Source organism: Nematolebias whitei, chromosome 17 (genome assembly GCF_014905685.2).
Source record: "Nematolebias whitei isolate Nwh7 chromosome 17, NemWhi1, whole genome shotgun sequence".
Classification (NCBI taxonomy): domain Eukaryota; kingdom Metazoa; phylum Chordata; class Actinopteri; order Cyprinodontiformes; family Rivulidae; genus Nematolebias; species Nematolebias whitei.
This window is the reverse complement of record NC_056514.1, coordinates 10,144,287-10,166,540: the sequence shown is the minus strand read 5'-3', so window position 1 is coordinate 10,166,540 and position 22,254 is coordinate 10,144,287. Positions and strand designations below refer to the sequence as shown.

The 22,254-nt window shown below is 41.9% G+C and overlaps 1 protein-coding gene across 1 annotated transcript in view; it reads right to left on the bottom strand.

The window, feature by feature from the left end:
* LOC119423384 (histone acetyltransferase p300) overlaps positions 1–22,254 on the bottom strand; it is a 212,564-nt gene that overhangs the window by 33,296 nt on the left and 157,014 nt on the right. Inside the window, exons 13-19 of the mRNA XM_037690769.1 lie at positions 22,021–22,167; positions 16,360–16,854; positions 15,792–16,200; positions 13,979–14,097; positions 8,048–8,111; positions 5,218–5,393; positions 4,356–4,444 (exon numbers count right to left, since the gene is read on the bottom strand). Coding sequence (XP_037546697.1) covers positions 4,356–4,444; positions 5,218–5,393; positions 8,048–8,111; positions 13,979–14,097; positions 15,792–16,200; positions 16,360–16,854; positions 22,021–22,167 — 1,499 coding nt within the window. The remainder of the gene's footprint in view (positions 1–4,355; positions 4,445–5,217; positions 5,394–8,047; positions 8,112–13,978; positions 14,098–15,791; positions 16,201–16,359; positions 16,855–22,020; positions 22,168–22,254) is intronic.

Here is a 22,254-nt window from a genome sequence, read left to right as displayed (position 1 = left end):
AAAACTCTGATGAACCAGATTCTACAAAAACATTACATTTAAATTTTTATAGGTTTTCATCATCATTTGATGTATTTGCACTCATTGTCTACTTTTAATGTTCATTTTAGATGTGTGGTTTTCTTTCTTGTTCACATATATACATTTTATTTTTAGCTTTGCTTTAAAGTTCTTGTTTTGTGATTTGTACATTTATGGGTTAAAATAAAGTTGAACTGAAGGTCGACTCTTCTTTAAACATGTTTGAGGGAAATATTCCTGAGATCCAATAGTTTTGTTTCTTTTTATGATTTTCAGCTGAGTTAACAGTCATTAAAGTGAAAACAGGATTTCATGATGAAGCTGGCACCGTTTTTCTTTTTTTTTTTTTAATCTTCAACGCTCTGCTGGTCTCGCATGACACTGCCTGCAGTCACACGATCCTCTCCTCCGGAGAGGAGGAGGCTGGGAGGCTCATCCTCCCAGCTCCAGCTCAGCTGGTGACTCACAGAGGCTGTTCCAAGACTCCAGCCGCGCGTAATCATGAAGGTCTGACCCGCGCAGACAGGCGGGCAGAGACAGGTCTGCGACGAACGGTGGAAGCGATTTTTAAAAAACATTTTACGTGTAAAAAAATGATAATCATTTTTAAATCGCTTCAGCAGTTTTTAAAAACATTTTTTGTATGAAAACAAAATATTATTTTATTTAAAAATCGCTTCCAGCGTCCGTCCCAGACTGTCCAGCCCGCCTGACTGCCGGGTGGGATCGGGATTCAGCCTTCATGATTACGCGCGGCCGGGGTCTGGCAACGTCCATCTGTGAGTCCCCATCTCCAGATTCGCAGTGACCTGCGGAGCTCTGAGCACACAAGGCTGGTATCCGGAACCCGAGCCTCCCAGTCGGCACATTGAAGGATCTTCCGCGGTGACCAGCTGAACTTGGAGCCGGGGAGATGACGCCCTGCCCGGCCTGGTGCTCCGAGGCTCCGGAGGGAGGATCGGGTACACCAGCAGAGCTCCATCCAGCTTGCTCTGAATTATGTTGTCGGCCACCAAGCACAAAAAATGCCAGCACATCAGCATTAGACCAAGATGTTGTCAGTATTGTTTTTAAAATCTTTAAAATAAGTCCAGCCGCGGCTCCAGTCCGAGAAATTGCAAATGGCGGATTATTGTTTTGAAACGTTTCTGAAGGATCCAGTGACCCCGCCCCCGACTCCGCCCCTGACCAATCAGTGACCTACAGTGTACTGACGTCACGTTTTTGTACCTCTTCGTACCGGTTAGAACCACAGAGCCAAGGGTACTGAAAATAGTAACAGGTGCTAAGTACCGGTACTAATGGAAAAGCCTCAGAACCGGGCCAAGTAGGGTCGAGTCGGCCCGTACCGGTACTAATGGAAAAGGGGCATTAGAGAAGTAGGTCCCAAAAATGGGGTGGGTTCCACTGCTGAATCATTGTGGATAAACCATGCAATCGGCCCGAACTAGTTACATAGGAGCACCAAAAGGCCCTGTGGATAAGGGGCTTTTGTTTCCAAGGGGTTAAAGCGTTGCTGCAATGGAATTACCAACAACATTATGGAATTACCAAAACCATTGTGGGATTACTTTCTTTGACTTTTGTTTTCCTCTTGCTGGATTACATCAAGATCAAGGACATTCGGAGGCGTAAGTTCATGTTGGAATTCATCCCCATGGACAGGCGATGATTTCCAAAGTGGGGACTGTAGTGAACTAGGCCTCCGACATCAATCTGTCTCTGAGGACCTTCAGTGGACAGGAACTGTTATTTCATTGATTTGAATCCAGAAATACAAATTATCTCATCAAGAGACTATTTAATTGTATCCTGAATTAATCAATTGAAAGAACACTTCTTTTTTATATTATCATTAACTATTTTACAATATCTTGATAATCAAAAGTGTGTTTAGTTCATACCATTTCTAAATGTTGAAGTAAACCACTCATTTAAATCAACTGTGAAACAGTATTAATGATTTTTAAACCTCATTAGACTTGGATCATACAGTTAAATGTCTATTTACGAAGTAAGTCTGCATTCACTCTTATGTCTGTGTGAGGAGTGGACCTGATGTCGGTCGAAAGTCAGAGACAAGTTATGAGAACGAAGTGCCTTGTTTTTAAAACTCTCAGACAGTAAATAAGAACTGGCTGGCACCTGCATTCTCTCATTTCTTTCAAATATTTCTGTCTGTACTAACCATTCTTAAAACATTTCTGCTGTCTCCTGACTTCTAATAACCCTCTGACATCACTAAAACTACACCCCTGCTGGTTTTTTCAACCAATCAGGAAGTACCAAGTGACAAGAAGTGGATACCCTTTAAAAGTCAACACTTCTTGGAACTATTCAGTCTTCCAAGTCTTCCGAGCCTTTCCAGTCTTCCTGAAACTTTCAGTCGAAGATGAGACTCAGTCTGATGGAGTCTTACAGCTGAACAAAATAGCTGATGGATTTGACCATGTGCCAAGGGTCCGTCCATTCCAGCGTAGTCACAGCCTGCCTCGGCTGTGACTCAACGCGAGTATTAAATGCTCAACTTCTAAGGAAGCTTATTCTGTTGAAATGAGTACTTCATCACGACTTCTGACGACCCTAGCCACTCTGACCGGAGACACTGAAAAGGGAGCGTGCCAATGGACATCTGTTCCGGAGTTGATGTATCCTCTGCTAAGGTAACAAAGTCGTTGCACGCCCTGAAGTGTACCGGAGGGCTGAGCTGGATTCGGAGGAAGGGTGCCATTTTCTGGTTCAACACATAACTTTCATCCATCTAAACCTCTTCTTTAAATCTTTAAACTTCTATTCTCCTTCTCTTTAAACTTCTATTCACCAGTAAATCAAGCTAGATGCCTACAGAGATGAATCAGTCTCAATCAGTAATCTTCTATTGTCTTGTTTAGTAAATCGTGCCAAGTTTATTAATCAGAAACAGATCAGCAAATCAATGTGTACATGTTTGATGTTAAATTTTGATTCTCTTAAATAAATGACCGCATTTATTCTGATGGGTCAAAGAAAAATTACGCCTCATGTCACTGATTAAAACTCCACAAGTTATCTTGGTCGCATGGCAGAAATTTAACTCGAAAAAGAAAGAATCCGTTGTAATTGAACAATTAATATTCTTTGTGCTTGAACTAGCTTTAAGGATAATTAATTAGTAGTATGTTACAGCGAAAGCTGTCCCTACATCACTACAACCTTTACTGTAAACACTGACCCTGGTAAAGGCTGAGAGATACAGATTTACAGATGTGAACACTGACACACACCTAGAACTGAGATGGAAAGCCCAGTCAACACGGGGGGGCTCATATTATAGCCACTGCTCCTCAGCATCAAAGAGTTTAGCTGAGGTAGTTTGAGCATTGGATTAGGATGCCTCTCCTTGGAGAGGTTTTACCTCCCTCTGGGGTTGGAGACCCAGAAACCAATGGAGGAATCATAAATCCTCTTCGGCTAGAAATGACTTGAGAGGAGCTGAAGAGAGGCTTCTCTCCTGGACCTGCCTTCTCCACAGCCCGACTGCAGATTAAGGGCTTATTAAGGGGTTGAAATAAGAAGGATGGGCAGCACGGTGGCGCAACTGGTAGAGCTGCTGCCTCTCAGCGAGCAGGTCCCTGGTTCAAACCCCGGTCCAGGGGCCTTTCTGGGTGGAGTTTGCATGTTCTCTCCGTGCATGCGTGGGTTTTCTCCGGGTACTCCGGTTTCCTCCCACAGACCAAAAACATGCATGTTAGGCTGATTGGTAACTCTAAATTGTCCCTAGGTGTGAGTGAGAGAGTGAATGGTTGTTTGTCTCGTTTGTCTCTATGTGGCCCTGTGATGGACTTGCGACCCGTCCAGGGTGTACCCCGCCCCTCGCACAGTGATTGCTGGACATGGGCACCAGCGACCCCCGTGACCCAAAAATGGAATAAGCGGGTAAAGAAAATGGATGGATGGATGGATGAATAAGAAGGATGTGTTTAGTGACTTATGCCACACACACTGCAAGATCAACCAAGTTTTTGTTAGGTTATTTTCATCTGACTAATCTCGGGAATATTTTAGGGTTGTAAGATACAATGTAGTTGATTTTTTAAAAATAAATAAACTTGCTGTAGACATTCAGGTGGAGAAGCCTTCTGCTGTATTAAATTCAAACTGTTCATAAAATTGCATTTCTGTGGTCAGGTGACCCAAGACTACCAGAAATGGAGCAGGTAAACAAAACTGCTGGTAAAACTACTTTAGAGTTCCTGTGTACATAGATTGTCTGACCAAACATCTTTATTTTATTCTCAATCTTTGAATCGTCTTCCTCTTAGTTTACCTGGTTTGCCCAAATACTGCATATATACCTGTTCTGGTAACTGAAGTACACGGCATCTCTGGGAATAGTGCACAGTTGCTTTCCATAGCAGCACAGAGTCTGAGGAGAGAACTCCAACTGGTGGACAGAAGAGAAGGGAAAAGCTTAGTGACACAGATTTCTGATGATCAAGTAATGTACTAATAAAGAATTAGTTTAAGGCTCAGAGTTCTAGACCAAGATCATCTTATGATAAGAAACGATGGAGCTGCAGCCATTTTGGTCAAACCTTGAAAATAACATTTTGAGCGATCTCTGTTGAGGATGACTCGGCTACTTTCACTTCAAACTTTAGTTCAATATCTGTACAACTGAGTTAGAGTATGTGTTGTCTGTGGTAGTCATCTTGACGTGGGCTGACTCCAAAAGTTAATCCGCTGTGGATGTATGTACATGTAATGATTACTTTCCGAGTTTCATTAGAATCTTTTATTATTGTCTACTGTTGTCATCATTTTGTTTAAAACAGGTCTCTCTTGTAAATGAGTCCTCAAGGATCAATGAGACTAACCTGTATAAATAAAGGTTGAATGAAAAAAAGGGAAGAGACAAGACACTGTGGTGGCTACATTCATTTTTATATTCAAAGTGAAAAACTCAATCATTTCAGCAACTTTTAAAACATTTTTTCCCATTGTAGTTTTTAGAAAATTCAATAGGTAAAAAAGTCTTGAAACAATTTTTTCTACGGTCCCCCCCCCCCACACATTTATCCACACACAAAAAAAAAATAATACTACAATCTAACTGAACTTTTCAAGACTGCAGCTGAAGAATCAAACAACAAAAACACACTTGTCTTCTCTCATATTTAGACCATCCTACCAATTAGTGCATCTAGTTTGTCTCACCTTTCTCCCACAACAGTAGCCAAGGCTCTGCATCACAGGGTCAATCTCCTGCTCAAACACTTCAGCAAGTTTGGAGCAGAACTTGTAGACGCGTGATGTTTTACGATTGTACAGCCAAGCATTGTTGAACATCAGCCAGATGTCATCAACATACTGCCATGGGTCTTGGTACTGACCTGCAATCAACCCAAACATTTGTAGAAAAATTAATCCAGACTGTTGTTGTTGATTTTATTCAAAGACAATTTTTAAATTTGCAGTTTTGAACAGTAAAAAAAAAAGACTGATATTAGATTTAAACATCTCCTTAAAGCTTTTCAAAATGTATTTATTTAATGAAAAGGTTGAACGTGTTCCATGATTCATCCATACAGCAGGAAACACCTAAGGCATTGCAACAATTTGTGAAGGGGACGTGTCCCCCACCCACCCACACATAAAAAAAATTCATTCGGACCCCCACCCCACCCCCCCCACCCCCAAACACCCACACATATTTACCATAAAACCAGTAAAAGTCCACTCCAGGTTTTCCTGGTTACCTAAAACAACTCATCGCACTGCATGCAGTGTTTCCCCGAGGTCATTTGCTTTGGCAGGATGCTCACAGGGAGAGACACCTCTGTGTTGCACGCTAGCACCACGCCACATTAGTGCCAGCAGTGCAGTTGTGGAGCACCACCGATGCATGTCTACATGGAGCGCTACGTCCATATGTCTGTGACGATGTCTGCAGTAGCTTAGCTAGTACGGCTGTATTGCGTGCTGCTAGCTTAGCGCTACATTACTTCCGGCAGTTTTAGAACGGGCGGAGGTTTAGGATGTGAGAGAGAAGCGGAGCGTGCTCTATTCACACAAGGAGAGCTGTTGGTCAGGCTACTTCTTGTTGCACTCTAAAATAGTTATTGAATCAAGTGTTTACATACAGTGCCTTGCGAAAGTATTCGGCCCCCTTGAATTTTTCAACCTTTTGCCACATTTCAGGCTTCAAACATAAAGATATAAAATTTTAATTTTTTGTGAATAATCAACAACAAGTGGGACACAATTATAATAATAATAATAATAATGTCATCACAATGTCAGCACTGTATGTTTCCATACAATGGCGAAATTAGTCTCTGCATTTAACCCATCCACCACCAGGTGGTGCAGTGGGCAGCTATTGAAAGCGCCCGGGGGACATTTTGGGGATTAGACGTGCTGCCCAGAGACGCCACGTGATGTGCAGTGACTGGGGATCGAACCTGGGACTCTCGGGTCCCAAGCCGGCTGCCCTGCCTCTACACCATCTCGGCCCCAATTGTGAAGTGGAATGAAATTTATTGGATGTGTCAAACTTTTTTAACAAATAAAAAACTGAAAAGTGGGGAGTGCAATATTATTCAGCCCCTTTACTTTCAGTGCAGCAAACTCACTCCAGAAGTTCAGTGAGGATCTATGAATGATCCAATGTTGTCCCAAATGACTGATGATAATAAATAGAATCCACCTGTGTGTAATCAAGTCTCTGTATAAATGCACCTGCTCTGTGATAGTCTCAGGGTTCTGTTCAAAGCACAGAGAGCATCATGAAGACCAAGGAACACACCAGGCAGGTCAGAGAAACTGTTGTGGAGAAGTTTAAAGCCGGATTTGGATACAAAAAGATTTCCCAAGCTTTAAACATCCCAAGGAGCACTGTGCAAGCAATCATATTGAAATGGAAAGAGTATCAGACCACTACAAATCTACCAAGACCTGGCCGGCCCTCTAAACTTTCATCTCGAACAAGGAGAAGACTGATCAGAGATGCAGCCAAGAGGCCCATGATCACTCTGGATGAACTGCAGAGATCTACAGCTGAGGTGGGAGTGTCTGTCCATAGGACAACAACCAGTCGTACACTGCACAAATCTGGCCTTTATGGAAGAGTGGCAAGAAGAAAGCCATTTCTCAAAGATATCCATAAAAAGTGAACACACCATCCCCACTGTCAAACATGGTGGTGGCAGCATCATGGTTTGGGCCTGCTTTTTGTCAGCAGCGACAGGGAAGATGGTCAGAATTGATGGGAAGATGGATGGGGCCAAATACAGGACCATTCTGGAAAATAACCTGTTTGAGTCTGCAAGAGACCTGAGACTGGGACGGAGATTTATCGTCCAACAAGACAATAATCCAAAACATAAAGCCAAATCTACAATGGAATGGTTCACAAATAAAGGTATCCAGGTGTTGGAATGGCCAAGTCAAAGTCCAGACCTGAATCCAATCGAGAATCTGTGGAAAGAGCTGAAGACTGCTGTTCACAAATGCTCTCCATCCAACCTCACTGAGCTCGAGCTGTTTTGCAAGGAAGAATGGGCAAGAATTTCAGTCTCTCCATGTGCAAAACTGATAGAGACATACCCCAAGAGACTTGCAGCTGTAATTGCAGCAAAAGGCGGCACTACAAAGTATTAACGCAAGGGGACCGAATAATATTGCACGCCCCACTTTTCAGTTTTTTATTTGTTAAAACAGTTTGACACATCCAATAAATTTCATTCCACTTCAAGATTGTGTCCCACTTGTTGTTGATTCTTCACAAAAAAATTAAAATTTTATATCTTTATGTTTGAAGCCTGAAATGTGACAAAAGGTTGAAAAGTTCAAGGGTCTGAATACTTTCACAAGGCACTGTATGTAGGTAAACAGACGTTTAGCAACCCATTACAGTGCACCAGAATGCAGGAAATGGGATCTACTTTATTCAAAAAGTTCTGGGGAAGGAACCCCTCCCCCCAACCCCCACTATGATGTCCCCCTTGCATTACAAATGTATCTGATGCCAATGGGAAACACTAACCTGTATCCAGCTTTCGTTTGATTGTTGATAAGTCCATTGGGTTCTTCACGATGTCAAAGTAGTCCTGTTAAAATGTTCAAGTTAAAATAGTTACACAGAAGCTGGACAAAATCAAAACAGCATGTTTGTAAAGATCACAGGAAAGATGCTAGAGGTGGTATCTCACCGGGCTGGGATTAGCTGGAGAACAGCATTCATTTAAAATGTTTCTTAGTTTGTTCACACAAGTCATCAAGGCGACTCACAGTCCTGTCGCTTGAATTTTAAACATGTTAAAAAAAAGTAGGGGTGCACCAATTGCAGTTTCCAGGTCGATCACCTATTTCTAAAAAGTCCGACCAGCCGATTCCGATTTTGTTTTACAAGCGACACTGTCAGGTGTTATAAGGTCCCAATGCACCTTCAATTTTCCAATCTTATTTTATTGAAAAACATACCCTTGAACAATATCCTAGAAACAATACAAACTTGTTTTAACTGGCCATGAGGTGGTGCTCTGAAATATAAATGAAGTTCAGACAATTGTTGTTAAAACAAACAAACAAAAACATCGGTAAAATCGGTTTCTCATGCGCAATATCGTCCGATTTCCGATTTTCCAAAATTAAGGAAATCGTGGCCAATTTATCGGTGCACTCCTAAAAAAAAGTGTGCCATTTGCTCTTAAAATAGTCAAAGTTTTCAACCCAGCTGGATTTTTTTGTGTATCCAACCTGTCAAGAGCTCTTGTTCTGTACTGTGATAAATGCAGATCTTCCCCTTTGACAGAAAACATGTCCAGGTCTATCTAATCAGGCTGATTAGTAATAATAAACAAGAAAAAATAAAACGGGTCTGAATCGAACATTCTTTAAATCCAACACCCACAATTTCACATTACTTCTTCCTCTGGTTTTTCCCTCTTCAGGGGTCTCCACAGTGAGTCATCCTCCTCCATCTCACTCTGTCCCTTGCATCTTCTGTCCTCACTCCAACTACCTCCATGTCCTCTCTAACTGCATCCATATATCTCCTCTGTCTTTTTCCTGGCAGCTGCATTTCTAACATCCTTCTACTATTATACCCACTGTCCCTCCTCTGGCCATGTCCAAACCACTGTCCCTCCTCTGGACATGTCCAAACCATCTCAGTCTGGTCTCTCTAACTTCTAACTCCCAGTGGTTCAACCTGTGCTCTACCTCTGATAATTTTATTCACATTATATATTAAGCAAAACATGTTGGAGACAAAACCTATGTTCTGTGGCAATCGTTGAAAAGTAAAGTGGTTTTAAAAACATACTTTTTGTGACGATTTCAACTGGTTTCAGTCACAGTGGAAACAGCCCCTTTCATAGCATATTTGGGATGTGACATCACGTCTGGGGGTTCGATTATGTGAGACAAACAGATTTCTATTTCACAAGGTCAAAACACACCCATCCATTCTCATCCCCACCTCAACAAATAAACAACCACCCATCACCTCCTTTCTGAGGCCCAATGTTATATATGGTAATTCTATATTATATTTAGCGTTTAGATTTTTTGTTAGGGTGTAGTGTGGTGTGTTTAGTCAGTTTCAGTGTGTTTGTGTCAAAATGAGGTAATTTGTGAACATGGAGCCGCAGCTTCTGTTGAGATGGAGGCTTAGACCAAGAAATGGACAAAACCACAGAATCAGAACCTTCTCAAAGAGAAAAGGCGGAGATGAAAAAGAAAAACAGACTTGGCCTGTGTGAGGACTTCGACGAGGAAGTGAGATAGCCATTATATGTTTTAGAAGAGGAAACAGGAAGAACGCATGCAGTGTCACACGCCTGCCTGTGCCTGGTCCTTAGCGTGTCATCAGCAGCCTTTGGTAATCATTGGTTATATGCTCAGGTGTTTCCTTGACTGGTTTAAGTGTTTTTTTACCCTTGTGTGGCCAGAATGCAAAGAAATATAACCAGTATATTCTACTATCATCATTATATCTTAAGCACTTGGGACTGACATGACTTCCGGGAAGATGGAGCCGCTGTGCATGGCCTGCCCTCCACCTCTGTCTGCAGTGATTGTGTTTTTTCTGTTTTTGTCATTTTTCACCTACAACATCGACTCACTGCTGGTTTATTAACGTCATCAACTCCTAAATCTACGACTATCTGCCACCAGTCTCGCTTTGTTTGATCATAATGATCGTAACTCTAACTCTGGACCCCCTCTTGGACCCCCACCTCTGCTTGAAGACGTTCCTGTTTACCTCCGCCGTGGTATCCTGCCTGCTCGAAGACCTCGCTCCAGGCGCCGTGGAAAACGGGCCGGCCGTCTTGTGAGGATCAAAGCCTGCCGGGCTGCTGCTGCGGTTTCCTCTTCAACCGAGGACCACATCTTAAATCACCTGTCCTGGTGCTGCGCCGGTCCACCTGAGTCCCTCCCGGTCCCACGGATCAGGTCGTGCTTCCACAGCAAACCTGTTCGCTGCGGCTTGGCTTCCATCGTTGGGAGTCGCGGGTCGAACTCCACAAATCTGAGACCGCTGGTTTTAACTTCATGGACAACTTCTCCTGCTGTGATTCCTACAAGGATTGCCCTGATAAATGCCAGATCTCTGGCTAATAAAACGTTCATCTTGAAGGACTTTTTCTCCTCCACCGGTCTGGACTTCTTCTGCATGACTGAGACGTGGCTCTCCAGTAGTGAGTTCATGGCCCTGTCGGAAATTCTACCACTGGACTGTTCTTATTTTAATGCTCCAAGAACATCAGGCAAAGGTGGTGGATTATAAACTATTTTCAAAAAACGATGGAACTTCAAACTGGTACAGATACCAGCTAATTTTTTGAGCTTCGAACTGCTGTGTTTTGAGGTGGGACGTTCAAATCCTGTTTTTTCTGCTGTGTTATACAGGCCACCCAAATATAATAAGGACTTCATGGCTGAACTCTGACTTTTTAACTTGGATTCTGCTCGGATAAGATCGGGTTTTGATTATGGGAGATTTCAATATACATGTCTGTTGCCCTGAAAAGCAGCTGACTCAGGACTTTCTAGATCTGATCCAGTCTCTGAACTTTGTACAGAATGTTGCAGGACCAACTCACCAGCATGGCCACACACTGGATTTAGTATTAACCTTTGGTTTATCTGTTTCTGAGTTAGAAATTGGGGATGCAGTTTTCTCCGACCACAAATCCATTTCTTTCAACACTTCTTTTGTCAACGAGTCCAAACCCCCTCCCCCTCCAGCAAGGCCTCATCGAATATTTAACCCTTCCACTGCTGCACTCTTTTCATCTGCTTTTACTAAAAACTCTCTCTCAGTCTGTGAATCCTCTTCCATGAACACCCATGAGCCTGTCACTGTACATCAAGAGATCTGTGCTAAGGTAGTTGACCTAGTTGCACCATTAAAAATTAGGCATTCAAAGCGCACTCCACACCCTTGGATTAATGAGATCACATGCGCAGCCAAACGTCAATGCAGGAAAGCCGAACGTAAATGGAAGAAGGACAAACTTCACTTTTCTTTTATCATGCTAAAATCATGTTACAAAGAGTACCAGGCCACTAATAAATCAGAAAAAAAAAAAAAATATATATATATATTTCTCCCAAATTATCACCTCAAACAGCCACAATCCCCACGTTCTTTTCAATACCATTAACTACATTTTAACCGTGCCTCAGTCTGCCAACAGGGAGGTCTCTGCAGTTACGTGCAATGACTTTGCCTGTTTCTTTGTTAAAAAAGTTGAGTCGATCAGGTCACTGATTCCTCACACCACAGCTGACCCCTCTGCCTTTGTCCCCTCCACATCGGTCTTTAACCAGTTTGAACCCATTTCCCTCTCATTTCTAAATGACATCATTGGTCATATGAAACCCTCAGGTTCCCCTGCTGACCCCATCCCTGCATCGTTTTTTAAACAAGTCGTACCCTGCATTGGACCCTCTGTTCGTGACATTATAAACAGCAGTATGGCTACAGGTGTAGTTCCTGATGCTTTAAAACATGCAGTGGTAACTCCTTTAATAAAAAAAACCCGGACTTGACCCTTCAACCTGCTCAAACTTCAGACCCATCTCCAAACTTCCCTTTCTTTCTAAGATCCTGGAGAAAATAGTTTTCACTCAATTAAACAAGTTTTTGAGTGGAAATTCTATTCTTGAGATCTTTCAGTCTGGCTTTAAGAAATTACACAGCACTGAAACAGCCTTAGTTAGGGTCTGCAACGACATTCTTCTGGCAAATGACTCTGGTCAGTCTGTAGTCCTGGTACTCCTTGACCTTACCGCTGCATTTGATAATGTGGACCACAGTATCCTTTTATCCCGGCTAGAACACTGGGTTGGGATTACTGGTGCAGCGTTAAAAATGGTTCCATTCATACATGAGCGACAGGAGTTTCTGTGTTAATTTTGCTAACACTATCTACTTCAGTGCCTCTTTCAGGCTCCATTCTTGGACCCCTTCTGTTTTCTTTGTATCTCCTCCCCTTAGGGTCTATCCTGAGGAAACATGGTCTTTCCTTTCATTATTATGCTGATGACTCTCAGATTTATCTGCCGTTAACACCTAACAGTTCCTCCTCCATTTGCCCTTTGTTAAAATGTCTTGACATCAAGACTTGGATGGCTGCGAACTTTTTGAGTTTTAATGATCAGAAGACTGAGGTCATTGTGTTTAACCCTAGCTCTGCCACTGTCACTGATCCTGCAAACCTGGACTCCCTTCAGCCATATCTAAAACAGTCTGTTACCAATCTCGGGATAGTTTTAGACATGGACTTTAAGTTTAATAAGCAGATAAATTCTGTTCTACAAAAAAGCTTCTTTCAGCTAAGGCAGATAGCAAAGCTTAAGTCCGTCCTGTCCAGATCCGACCTTGAAAAATTAGTCCATGCATTTATTACAACCCGGCTGGACTACTGTAACTCGCTTTATGCTGGGGTCAGTCAGGTCTCTCTCTCACGTCTCCAGCTTGTCCAAAATGCTGCAGCTCGGCTACCAACAGGAACTCGCAGGTTTGAGCACATTACTCCAGTTCTGTCCTCTCTTCACTGGCTTTCTGTGCGTGTCAGAGTTGATTTTAAGATTCTTCTGCTGACATTTAAGTGTGTTAATGGCCTTGCACCCTCATACCTCTCCGACCTCCTTCATCCTTATACTCCTTCTCGGGCCTTGAGATCATCAGACCAGCTGCTTTTGGCCGTACCTAAAACCAGGCTGAAGCTCAGAGGAGATGGGGCGTTTTCAGTCATGGATCCTAAACTCTGGAATAACCTGCCCATCAACATTCGACAGGCCACCTCAGTCTCTATTTTTAAATCTCTCCTCAAAACACATCTGTACTCATTGGCATTTAACACAGTTTGATCTCATTTGGTATTTCGTTGTTGATGATTGTGTTCATCCATTTTGCTTTTACTCCCTGACATTTAACGCTGGGTGATTTGATTTAGTATTTCATTGTTTCTCTTTATATTTAATGTGTTTATGCTTTTATTCATGTTGCTGTAATATGGTATTAATATTTGATGCTGTGATCTTTTTTGGTAAGCACTTTGATAACAGTTACTGTTTTAAATGTGCTATATAAATAAATGTGACTTGACTGTAATGGTGGGTGTTGGACTTTAATTTCTAAAACCACATCAGAAAAAAGTTAGTTGCCAAGATGGATAGAAAATGAACCATTGTGGGAACAATGTGGGTAAAGCTGGGCACCAATACATAAAATACAGTTTTACATGCTGTGAACACATAAAAAGGCCATGATTTTCAAAAACTGACCATATAAAACATGACCATACAGCTCAATGGTCATAAACACTCAGAACTCATTACGACTGTTTTTTTTAAAAACTATTTTGTGTCCTCAACTAGTCTCCAGCAGCTGCAGCCCAGAGAGATATTACCTTAAAGCTGATGTCAAGATTAAATGCATGACTTCAGCAGGTCTACATACAGGAATGCAGAGCAGCTGTGGGTCAACAGGCATCCTGAAGGGTAGAGACTCTGGGTCTTGTCTGTAGAGAGACTCTAGTGTTGGCATGAGAGACTGACGCAGCTCCTCCGGCTTGAAGACTGTTGAAAAAGTCGAGATTTTGAGAGGATGAGACGAACAGCACTCATAACAACGAGGTAAATTATATATACACAAACCGGATTCCAAAATGTTGGGACACTAAACAAATTGTGAATAAAAACTGAATGCAATGATGTGGAGATGGCAAATGTCAATATTTTATTCGTAATATAACATAGATGACAGATCAAAAGTTTAATCTGAGTAAATGTAACATTTTAAAGGAAAAAAATGTTGATTCAAAATTTCAGTGTCAACAAATCCCAAAAAAGTTGGGACAAGTAGCAATAAGTGGCTGGAAAAAGGAAATTGAGCAAATAACGAACAGCTGGAAGACAAATTAACACTAATTAGGTCAATTGACAACATGATTGGGTATAAAAAGAGCTTCTCAGAGTGTCAGTGTTTCTCAGAAGCCAAGATGGTAAGAAGATCACCAACTCCACCATTGTTGCGCAGAAAGATAGTGCAGCAATACCAGAATGGTGTTACCCAACGTAAAATAGCAAAGACTTTTAAGTTATCATCATCAACCGTGCATAACATCATCAAAAGATTCAGAGAATCTGGAACAATCGCTGTGCGTAAGGGTCAAGGCCGTAAAACTCTACAGGATGCTCGTGATCTCCGGGCCCTTAAACGTCACTGCACCTCAAACAGGAATGCCACTGTCAAGGTAATAACAGAATGGGCTCAGGAATACTTCCAGAAAGCATTGTCAGTGAACACAATCCACCTTGCCATCCACCGTTGCCAGCTGAAACTCTACAGTGCAAAGAGGAAGCCATTTCTAAGCAAGCTCAGACGTTTGAACTGGGCCAGGGGTCATTTAAAATGGAGTGTGGCAAAATGGAAGACTGTTCTGTGATCAGATGAGTCATGATTTGAAGTTCTTTATGGAACACTGGGACGCCATGTCATCTGGACCAGAGAGGACAAGGATAGCCCAAGTTGTTATCAACGTTCCGTTCAGAAGCCTGCATCACTGATGGTATGGGGTTGCATGAGCGCTTGTGGCATGGGCAGCTTGCATGTCTGGAAAGGCACCATTAATGCAGAGAACTATGTTCAGGTTCTAGAACAACATATGCTCCCATCTAGACGTCATCTCTTTCAGGGAAGACCCTGCATTTTTCAACATGATAATGCCAGACCACATTCTGCAGCAATCACAACATCATGGCTAAGTAGGAGAAGGATCCGGGTACTGAAATGGCCAGCCTGCAGTTCAGATCTTTTACCTATAGAGAACATTTGGCACATCATAAAGAGGAAGGTGCGACAAAGAAGGCCCAAGACGATTGAACAGTTAAGAGGCCTGTATTAGACATGTATGGGAGAGCATTCCTATTTCTAAACTTGAGAAACTGGTCTCCTCTGTCCCCAGACGTCTGTTAAGTGTTGTAAGAAAAAGGGGGGATGCCACACAGTGGTAAAAATGGACTTGTCCCAACTTTTTTGGGATTTGTTGACGCCATGAAATTTGGAAACAACAGATTTTTCCCTTAAAATGATACATTCTCTCAGTTTAAACTTTTGATCTGTGATTTGTGTTCTATTCTGAATAAAATATTAGATGTTGGCACCTCCACATCATTGCACTCAGTTTTTATTCACAATTTGTTTAGTGTCCCAACATTTTTGGAATCCGGTTTGTATATATATAAAAAAGACAAATTAAATTTGGTCTTACTTTTCTTTTTTGCAGAAGCCTGTGGAACAGCTCCCTCCGAACTCTCCTCTTCCTCTTTCACCTCTTTTTTCACTTCTGGTTTCCTGTCCTCAGTTTTTAATTCTGATGTTGAAGTAGGTGTTGAAGTATCCATAGGAACTCCTTTACCTCCTTCTTCAAAGCACTTTTCCTTCTTCAATTCTAATTTCATAGGCTTCTCCTCCGTTTTGTGGTTGCTGAGCTTCCCTCCTTTGGAGCAGCTGCCAGCATCAACCTCCTCCTCCTCATCCTGGTGCTTGACTTCCACTTTAGGCTCCTGGTTAGCAGCTGAGTTGTTTGACTGTGGCTGCTGAGACAAAGTGTCCAGACTGTTGACGGAGGCTGGAGTCGGGGCCTGACTGTCTGCTGGGAATGAGCCCTTCTGGGACAACTAGAAAACAAATTTAAAATGGACTCAGGTGCACAGAAGTGTTTCATGTAACAGAGCAAAGCATTAAAGGAAACCTACAAAAACAGTCAAACTTCTTCAACTGTAAAACAAAACTTGTTAGGCTTTTCAAGCCAATTGTCTGAATTATAAAGCACTAACCGGAGTGCGTGGCATCTGCCCACAATATGGAGTTGAGCTGGAGGTCAGTCCAGGGTGAGATGGAGTGGTGGGAGCAGTGGGACCAATGTGTTGCTGCTGGAAGGGCTTGTTAGAGCCGGGGCTCTGGCTAAGCTGGTTCTGCTGAAGCGATAAGGGTTGGGCCAATTGTGGTGCACTAGGGGTATGTGGTTGTGGCGTTTGAGACCTGGGTAGTCTTGGAGGCGTTTGATGTGGAGTGGGGGATCGGCTGTGTGCTGGGGAGGGTGAGCTGCATGAACCCCGCATGGGTCCCAAATTGGGAATGGAGTTGGCTTGTTGGTTTTGGTTAGATGGAGTCACAGAGGAAGCAGGGGCACCAACAGATGAGTTGAGACCTCCACCACCCACACGTTGGGGAACCAAGAGGCCCCCTGTGGAGACCCCAGTGGGACCACTATTTGAACCTGGCTGAGCTAAAGGACTACCAATTGGGAGAGGAGAAGTCCCCATCTGTGTCTGAAGACAAAAAAGAAGAATGAGTGTTAAAAAATGCTGCACAGGAGCAAACAAATACATTTCTACAGAAACGTTGAAGCTGCTACTCAAAACTCCAACATAATTTGGCATTAAGCTACATATTTACTTCTTAAGAGCATGAAAAGTCTAAAGAGAAACAAGTTTAAAAGAAATGCTGAAGTTGCTGCCGGTGGCACATTATGGTCACCGTGGTAACCATACACTTTTGTCTGTCACGTAATTGAGGCATAATAAAAGTTACTGAGAAAATATGTCAGAGCTTAAAAAAATCTTGAACCGTGAGCAGCAGAACACTTTCATGTTCTCGCATGCAAATCTTTGTTTTAAGTGTTTTTTATGTATGACAAGTTAAAGACCCTTAACTTCCAGGTTTGGAGAGAATAAATTGACGTCAAACATATCTGATAATTCAACATATGTTGAAGCTTGGCTGTGCACTTTCTGTACTTTGAGGAGATATGAGAGAAACTCATGTCTTACAGTGACTGAGGGACACACTGGGTGAAAGAAGACAAACTCTAGATTTGAAACTTGCACATGCTGGTGAGGATTCTCAGTCATTACATGGCAAATACACAAAAGTAAAAAAAAAATACAACAACAAAAACGGACTTAATTTGTTAGTTGAAGTTGTCCTGATGCATGATCAATATTCCAGGTAGATAAATCTAACAAAGTTGAAACAGGTCTTCTGGACAAATTCTTTGCTGAAACGCTGCGCCTTTAATCCAAAAGACTGGAGTGTGAGCAGCAACACATTTAGTCTGATAAGCAGCATCTTGGCATAGTGCAGGGGTGCCCAATACATTGATTGCAATCTACCGATCGATTGCAAAGGTATTATGGGTAGATCCCATAGCATTAAAAAATAGATGTCAGCCGATCATCCATCTATGAAATTTGTCTCTTGATTGACAGACAGGGAAGTCCGTCTGAGGCTCTGTTTACACGACGTGAAACATTCAGCCATTCATTTACAGACAACATCCTAATTCTGTCTGAAACTGAAGCTTTCTGAATCCAGGTCTCAGAGTGGAGATTTTCAGGGCCCCCCTCCCCCACAGAGGGGTGAAATGCTTCAAGTGTGAAGTCTCACATACACACTACAGACAGCTGCAGTCCAAAGTTTTTCTGCTCCAACAACAGTTACAATAAATGTAACAGTGATAATAAATGTAACAACAGTGATAATAAATGTAACAATAGTTATAACAAATGTAACAACAGTTAAAATAAATGTAAGTTCATTCATTCATTCATTCAACCTTTATTTATACAGGCTAGTCTCAATGAGCCACGAGGACTCATTTACAAGAGAGACCTGTTCCAGACTGAAAGTGTGGGCACCTCTGGCATAGTGGCTCAACCAGTTTATTGGTGGCAGACAAAATTGGTTGTTCACATGCAAAGGGAGGACTATCACCCTCACAATCAACAGAAATCAACAAGTCAGTCCCGTGATGTCCGCTTGCTATTCACAGAGGGCTGAGTGATACTAGCAATAACAGCAGTAAGAGGTGGACAGTAGAACACGTAGGCCTCCACCCGTTTAATGATGGACGGTTTCTTTTCACAAAGATGGCCTCCTTTACTCCTCTCTCAAACCACCGTTCCTCTCTATCCAGGATGTGAACATCTTCATCCCTGAACGAGTGACCTCTGGCCTGGAGATGAGTGTAGACCGCAGAGTCCTGGCCTGTTGCTCTTCTGTGTTGGGTCATTCTTTTGGCCAGTGGCCGTTTAGTTTCCCTGACGTAAGACTGATCACAGCCCTCCTATTGATGAGGCAGTGAAGGTGGTCTAAGGACACCACTATGAGCAGAACAACTCTTTCCACAGAACAACTGTCAACTCTTGAAACTGCCTGCAGTCAACCTACTTCACGGGGGGTGGGGGGTAATATTATAGGCAGAAACATGGGTGTACTATGGGGTCTCCAGTAGGGATGGGGCCGATCCCATCCAGTATCGGTATCGGCCTCGGATACCAGCAAAATTTACGTATCGGATTTTTCCGATCCACCTGCCGATATTTCCAATCCATGATGCATGTTGGCTTCAAACTATGGAATGGATTTCCTGAACGGCGGTGTGTCTCATGAACCTAGAGTAATAAGACCCGCCTCACATTCAAGAAATCCATTTCATAGTTTGCAGCCAGCTCCAACGTGAGGGCTGAGTTAGCAGCACTGTGGCGAACTGCTAACCAACTTTTGATCGAAACATGTCTGCTGTGTGGAAGTATTTTACACTAGAAACAGCTGTAGTGTGTCAAGGACAACTTTGCTGTGGACATACGGTCCCACCAAATGTGTTATTTAAAACACGTACGGTCCCACTAAATGTAGTGAAAGTGGGAGACAGCTTACTGTACCTTCACTACTAATTAATTATTTAAATATAACGGGTTCTTTCTTTTTCGAGTTAAATTAATGCCATGTGACGAGGTAACTGTGAGGATTGTTTAATCAGTGACAAGAGACGTTAATTTTCCTTTGACCCATCAGACTAAATGTGGTCATTTATTTAACAGAATCAAAATTTAACATCAAAACATGTACACTTGATTAGCTGATCTGGTTCTGATTAATAAAACTTGGCACGCTTTACTAATAAGACAACAAGACATTTCTGAAGGCATCTAGATTACTGGCAAAATAGAAGAGTTTAAAGGAAGGAGTTTAGAGGTTTAAAGAAGAGATGGGTGAAGAGAGGTGTATGTTTGGATTGACCAGAATTGGCACGCTTCTTTCAATTACCAGCTCAAACCTCCGGTACACTTAGCGCGTCACGACTCGTTACCTTTGCAGGAGATAAATCAGTTTCGGTGTCGGATCCATTTCAACGCTAATTTCCAGCGTCTCCCGTTAGCGGCTGGTCATCGTCAGAAGTCGTGTCGATTTACTCCGTTCAACAAACAGGCTCAGCTCCCTTCGAAGTTGGAGGCATTACGCCCGGGTGGATTCACAGCAAGCATCTGTGAGTCCGTCAGAGTTTCCACTTAGAAGTGGAAGACTCCACAAGGCTTGAGAAGACTCCATCAAAGACCGAGTTCAACTCAGATCCAAGACTTCAGAAGAACTCAGAAGAACTTGAGAAGACGGAGAAGACTCCAGAAGACGGAGCAGACTGAATAGTTCCAGGAAGTGTCGACTTTTAAAGAGTTCTCACTTCCGGTAACTTAATACTTCCCGACTGGTTGAAACAACCAACAGGGGGTGGTTCTAGTGATGTCAGAGGGTTATTAAAAGTCAACAGAGAGTTCAGGAATGTTTAGGAACGTTTAGTACAGACAGAGAAATGTTATGGCGAAGTGAGACAACGCAGATGCCAGTGTTTCTCTTTTTACTGTCTGCTAGGTTTAAAAACAATACAGCCCGTTCTAATAACTTATTTTCTGACCATCTCTGACTTTTGACCGACATCACTGCTTCTCATTCAGATAGAAAATCAAAATGCATAATTACTTTGTAAATAGACATTTAACTTGATTTCTAATTTAAATGAGGTTTAAAAAAAATCATAAATACTGTTTCACAGTTGATTTAAAATGAGTGGTTCACTTCAACATTAGAAATGATATGAACTAAACACACTTTTTGATTATCAAGATATTGTAAAATAGTAATGATAATATAAAAAGAAGAGTGTTCTTTCAATTGATTACTTCAGGATACAATTAGACAGTCTCTGGATGAGCTCATTTGTATTTCTGGATTCAAATCAATGAAATAACAGTTCCTGTCCAATGAAGGTCTTCAGAGACAGGTTTTGGTCGGAGGCCTAGTTCACTACACAGCACAAAACAAGACAGCATTGTGCAATGTCTGCAGCCATAGCGCCACATTAAACCACGTTAAAGTTAGTTTTACGATGGACATTCGAGCTCCGTGGCTTCAGCGGAGCACTACTCTTTAGTCAAACCGAAATAGGCGACTCGACCTCGGACAGCCGCGTCCAATCTGCCCCGCTCAGTCTGCCCATCTCAGAGGGGGGACAGATTGAGAGCGGCTGCCCCAAATCAGGCTGCTTGCTTCAGATTGAACAAGAAGAAGACTTCGCTGAAACCATGGAGCTCAAATGTTTACCGAGAAGTTATTAAACTTCATAATTAATGACCAACCACTATCAGTTGTAGAAAACTAAGGATTTCTCAGCTTGATACTTACAGTCAAGATAGTTTACCCTCCAGGAGATATTTATCAGTACAACAATAGACAATCATAAGAAACATGTGATTTGAAAATTATATATATTATAAACTAAACAGCTACATTATAAAGTGATGTAAAATACTAAAAACAGGAACATGTCTGTTGGTTTATGCCATGAACTTAGCAGATGTTTGAATCCATTTAACATTTTATTTTATTTAATTCATTTATTCATTCATTTAAATGAAACAAAATTTTAAGAAAAAATCATCAAAAAGAAAACATTGAATGAAAAGAGTGCAGAAAAAGAAAAAAAATTGTATATCTGCCCCTTATTTAAAAAAATATATATATATTAACTAAACAATCACTTAAATTAATCACTTCAATATCCACTTTAAAGCTAGGAATAAAAAGAAACATGTTTTGTGTTAGCAAAACTTAATTCTAACTTTAAAACTTATCCAACATTAATAAAACTTACCTCAAGTTGCCTTTTTGGACATGTATGCATATATTTGTACAAATTGTACTTGAGAGGAGATTATTACAGCTTCATATAAAATCAGTAATGATCATGATATCGGAGCTGGATCGGTATCGGACGATATTCAGGTTTAGGTATCGGAAGTAAAAAAATGGATCGGTGCATCCCTAGTCTCCAGTTTCTCCTATTGTTGCCAACCTGTACATGGAGGAGGTAGAAAAGAGAGCCTTGACGTCCTTTTCAGGGACACCACCAAGTCATTAGTTAAGGTATGTTGATGACACCTGGGTTAAATTAAATCTCAGGGAGTCCAACATTTCACTGATCACATCAACTCTGTGGACAAATACATCAAGTTCACACAAGAGGATGTAAAAAATGGCAGGCTGTCTTTCTTAAGACTGTGAGGTCTCTGTCCAAGTGTCAGATATTTCCTTCTGTCCAAATTAGTTGCACAGCTAAATGAGATGTACAAAGCAGAGAAAAGAAATGCAAATCATCTTACCTGTGTTATGCCTCCCTGAGCTCCAGGCAAGGCCATCCCAGGCTGAGCTGCTCCAACTCCTGAACCAGGGAACTGACCATGTGAAAGATACTGGTTCTGTAGCTGGCTGACACTGGGCTGTCCCACTCTGGGTCCAACTATTCCAATCTGGATACATATAAAGTGTATTTACATGTCAAAAACTAACTAACTAACTATATATATATATATATATATATATATATATATATATAT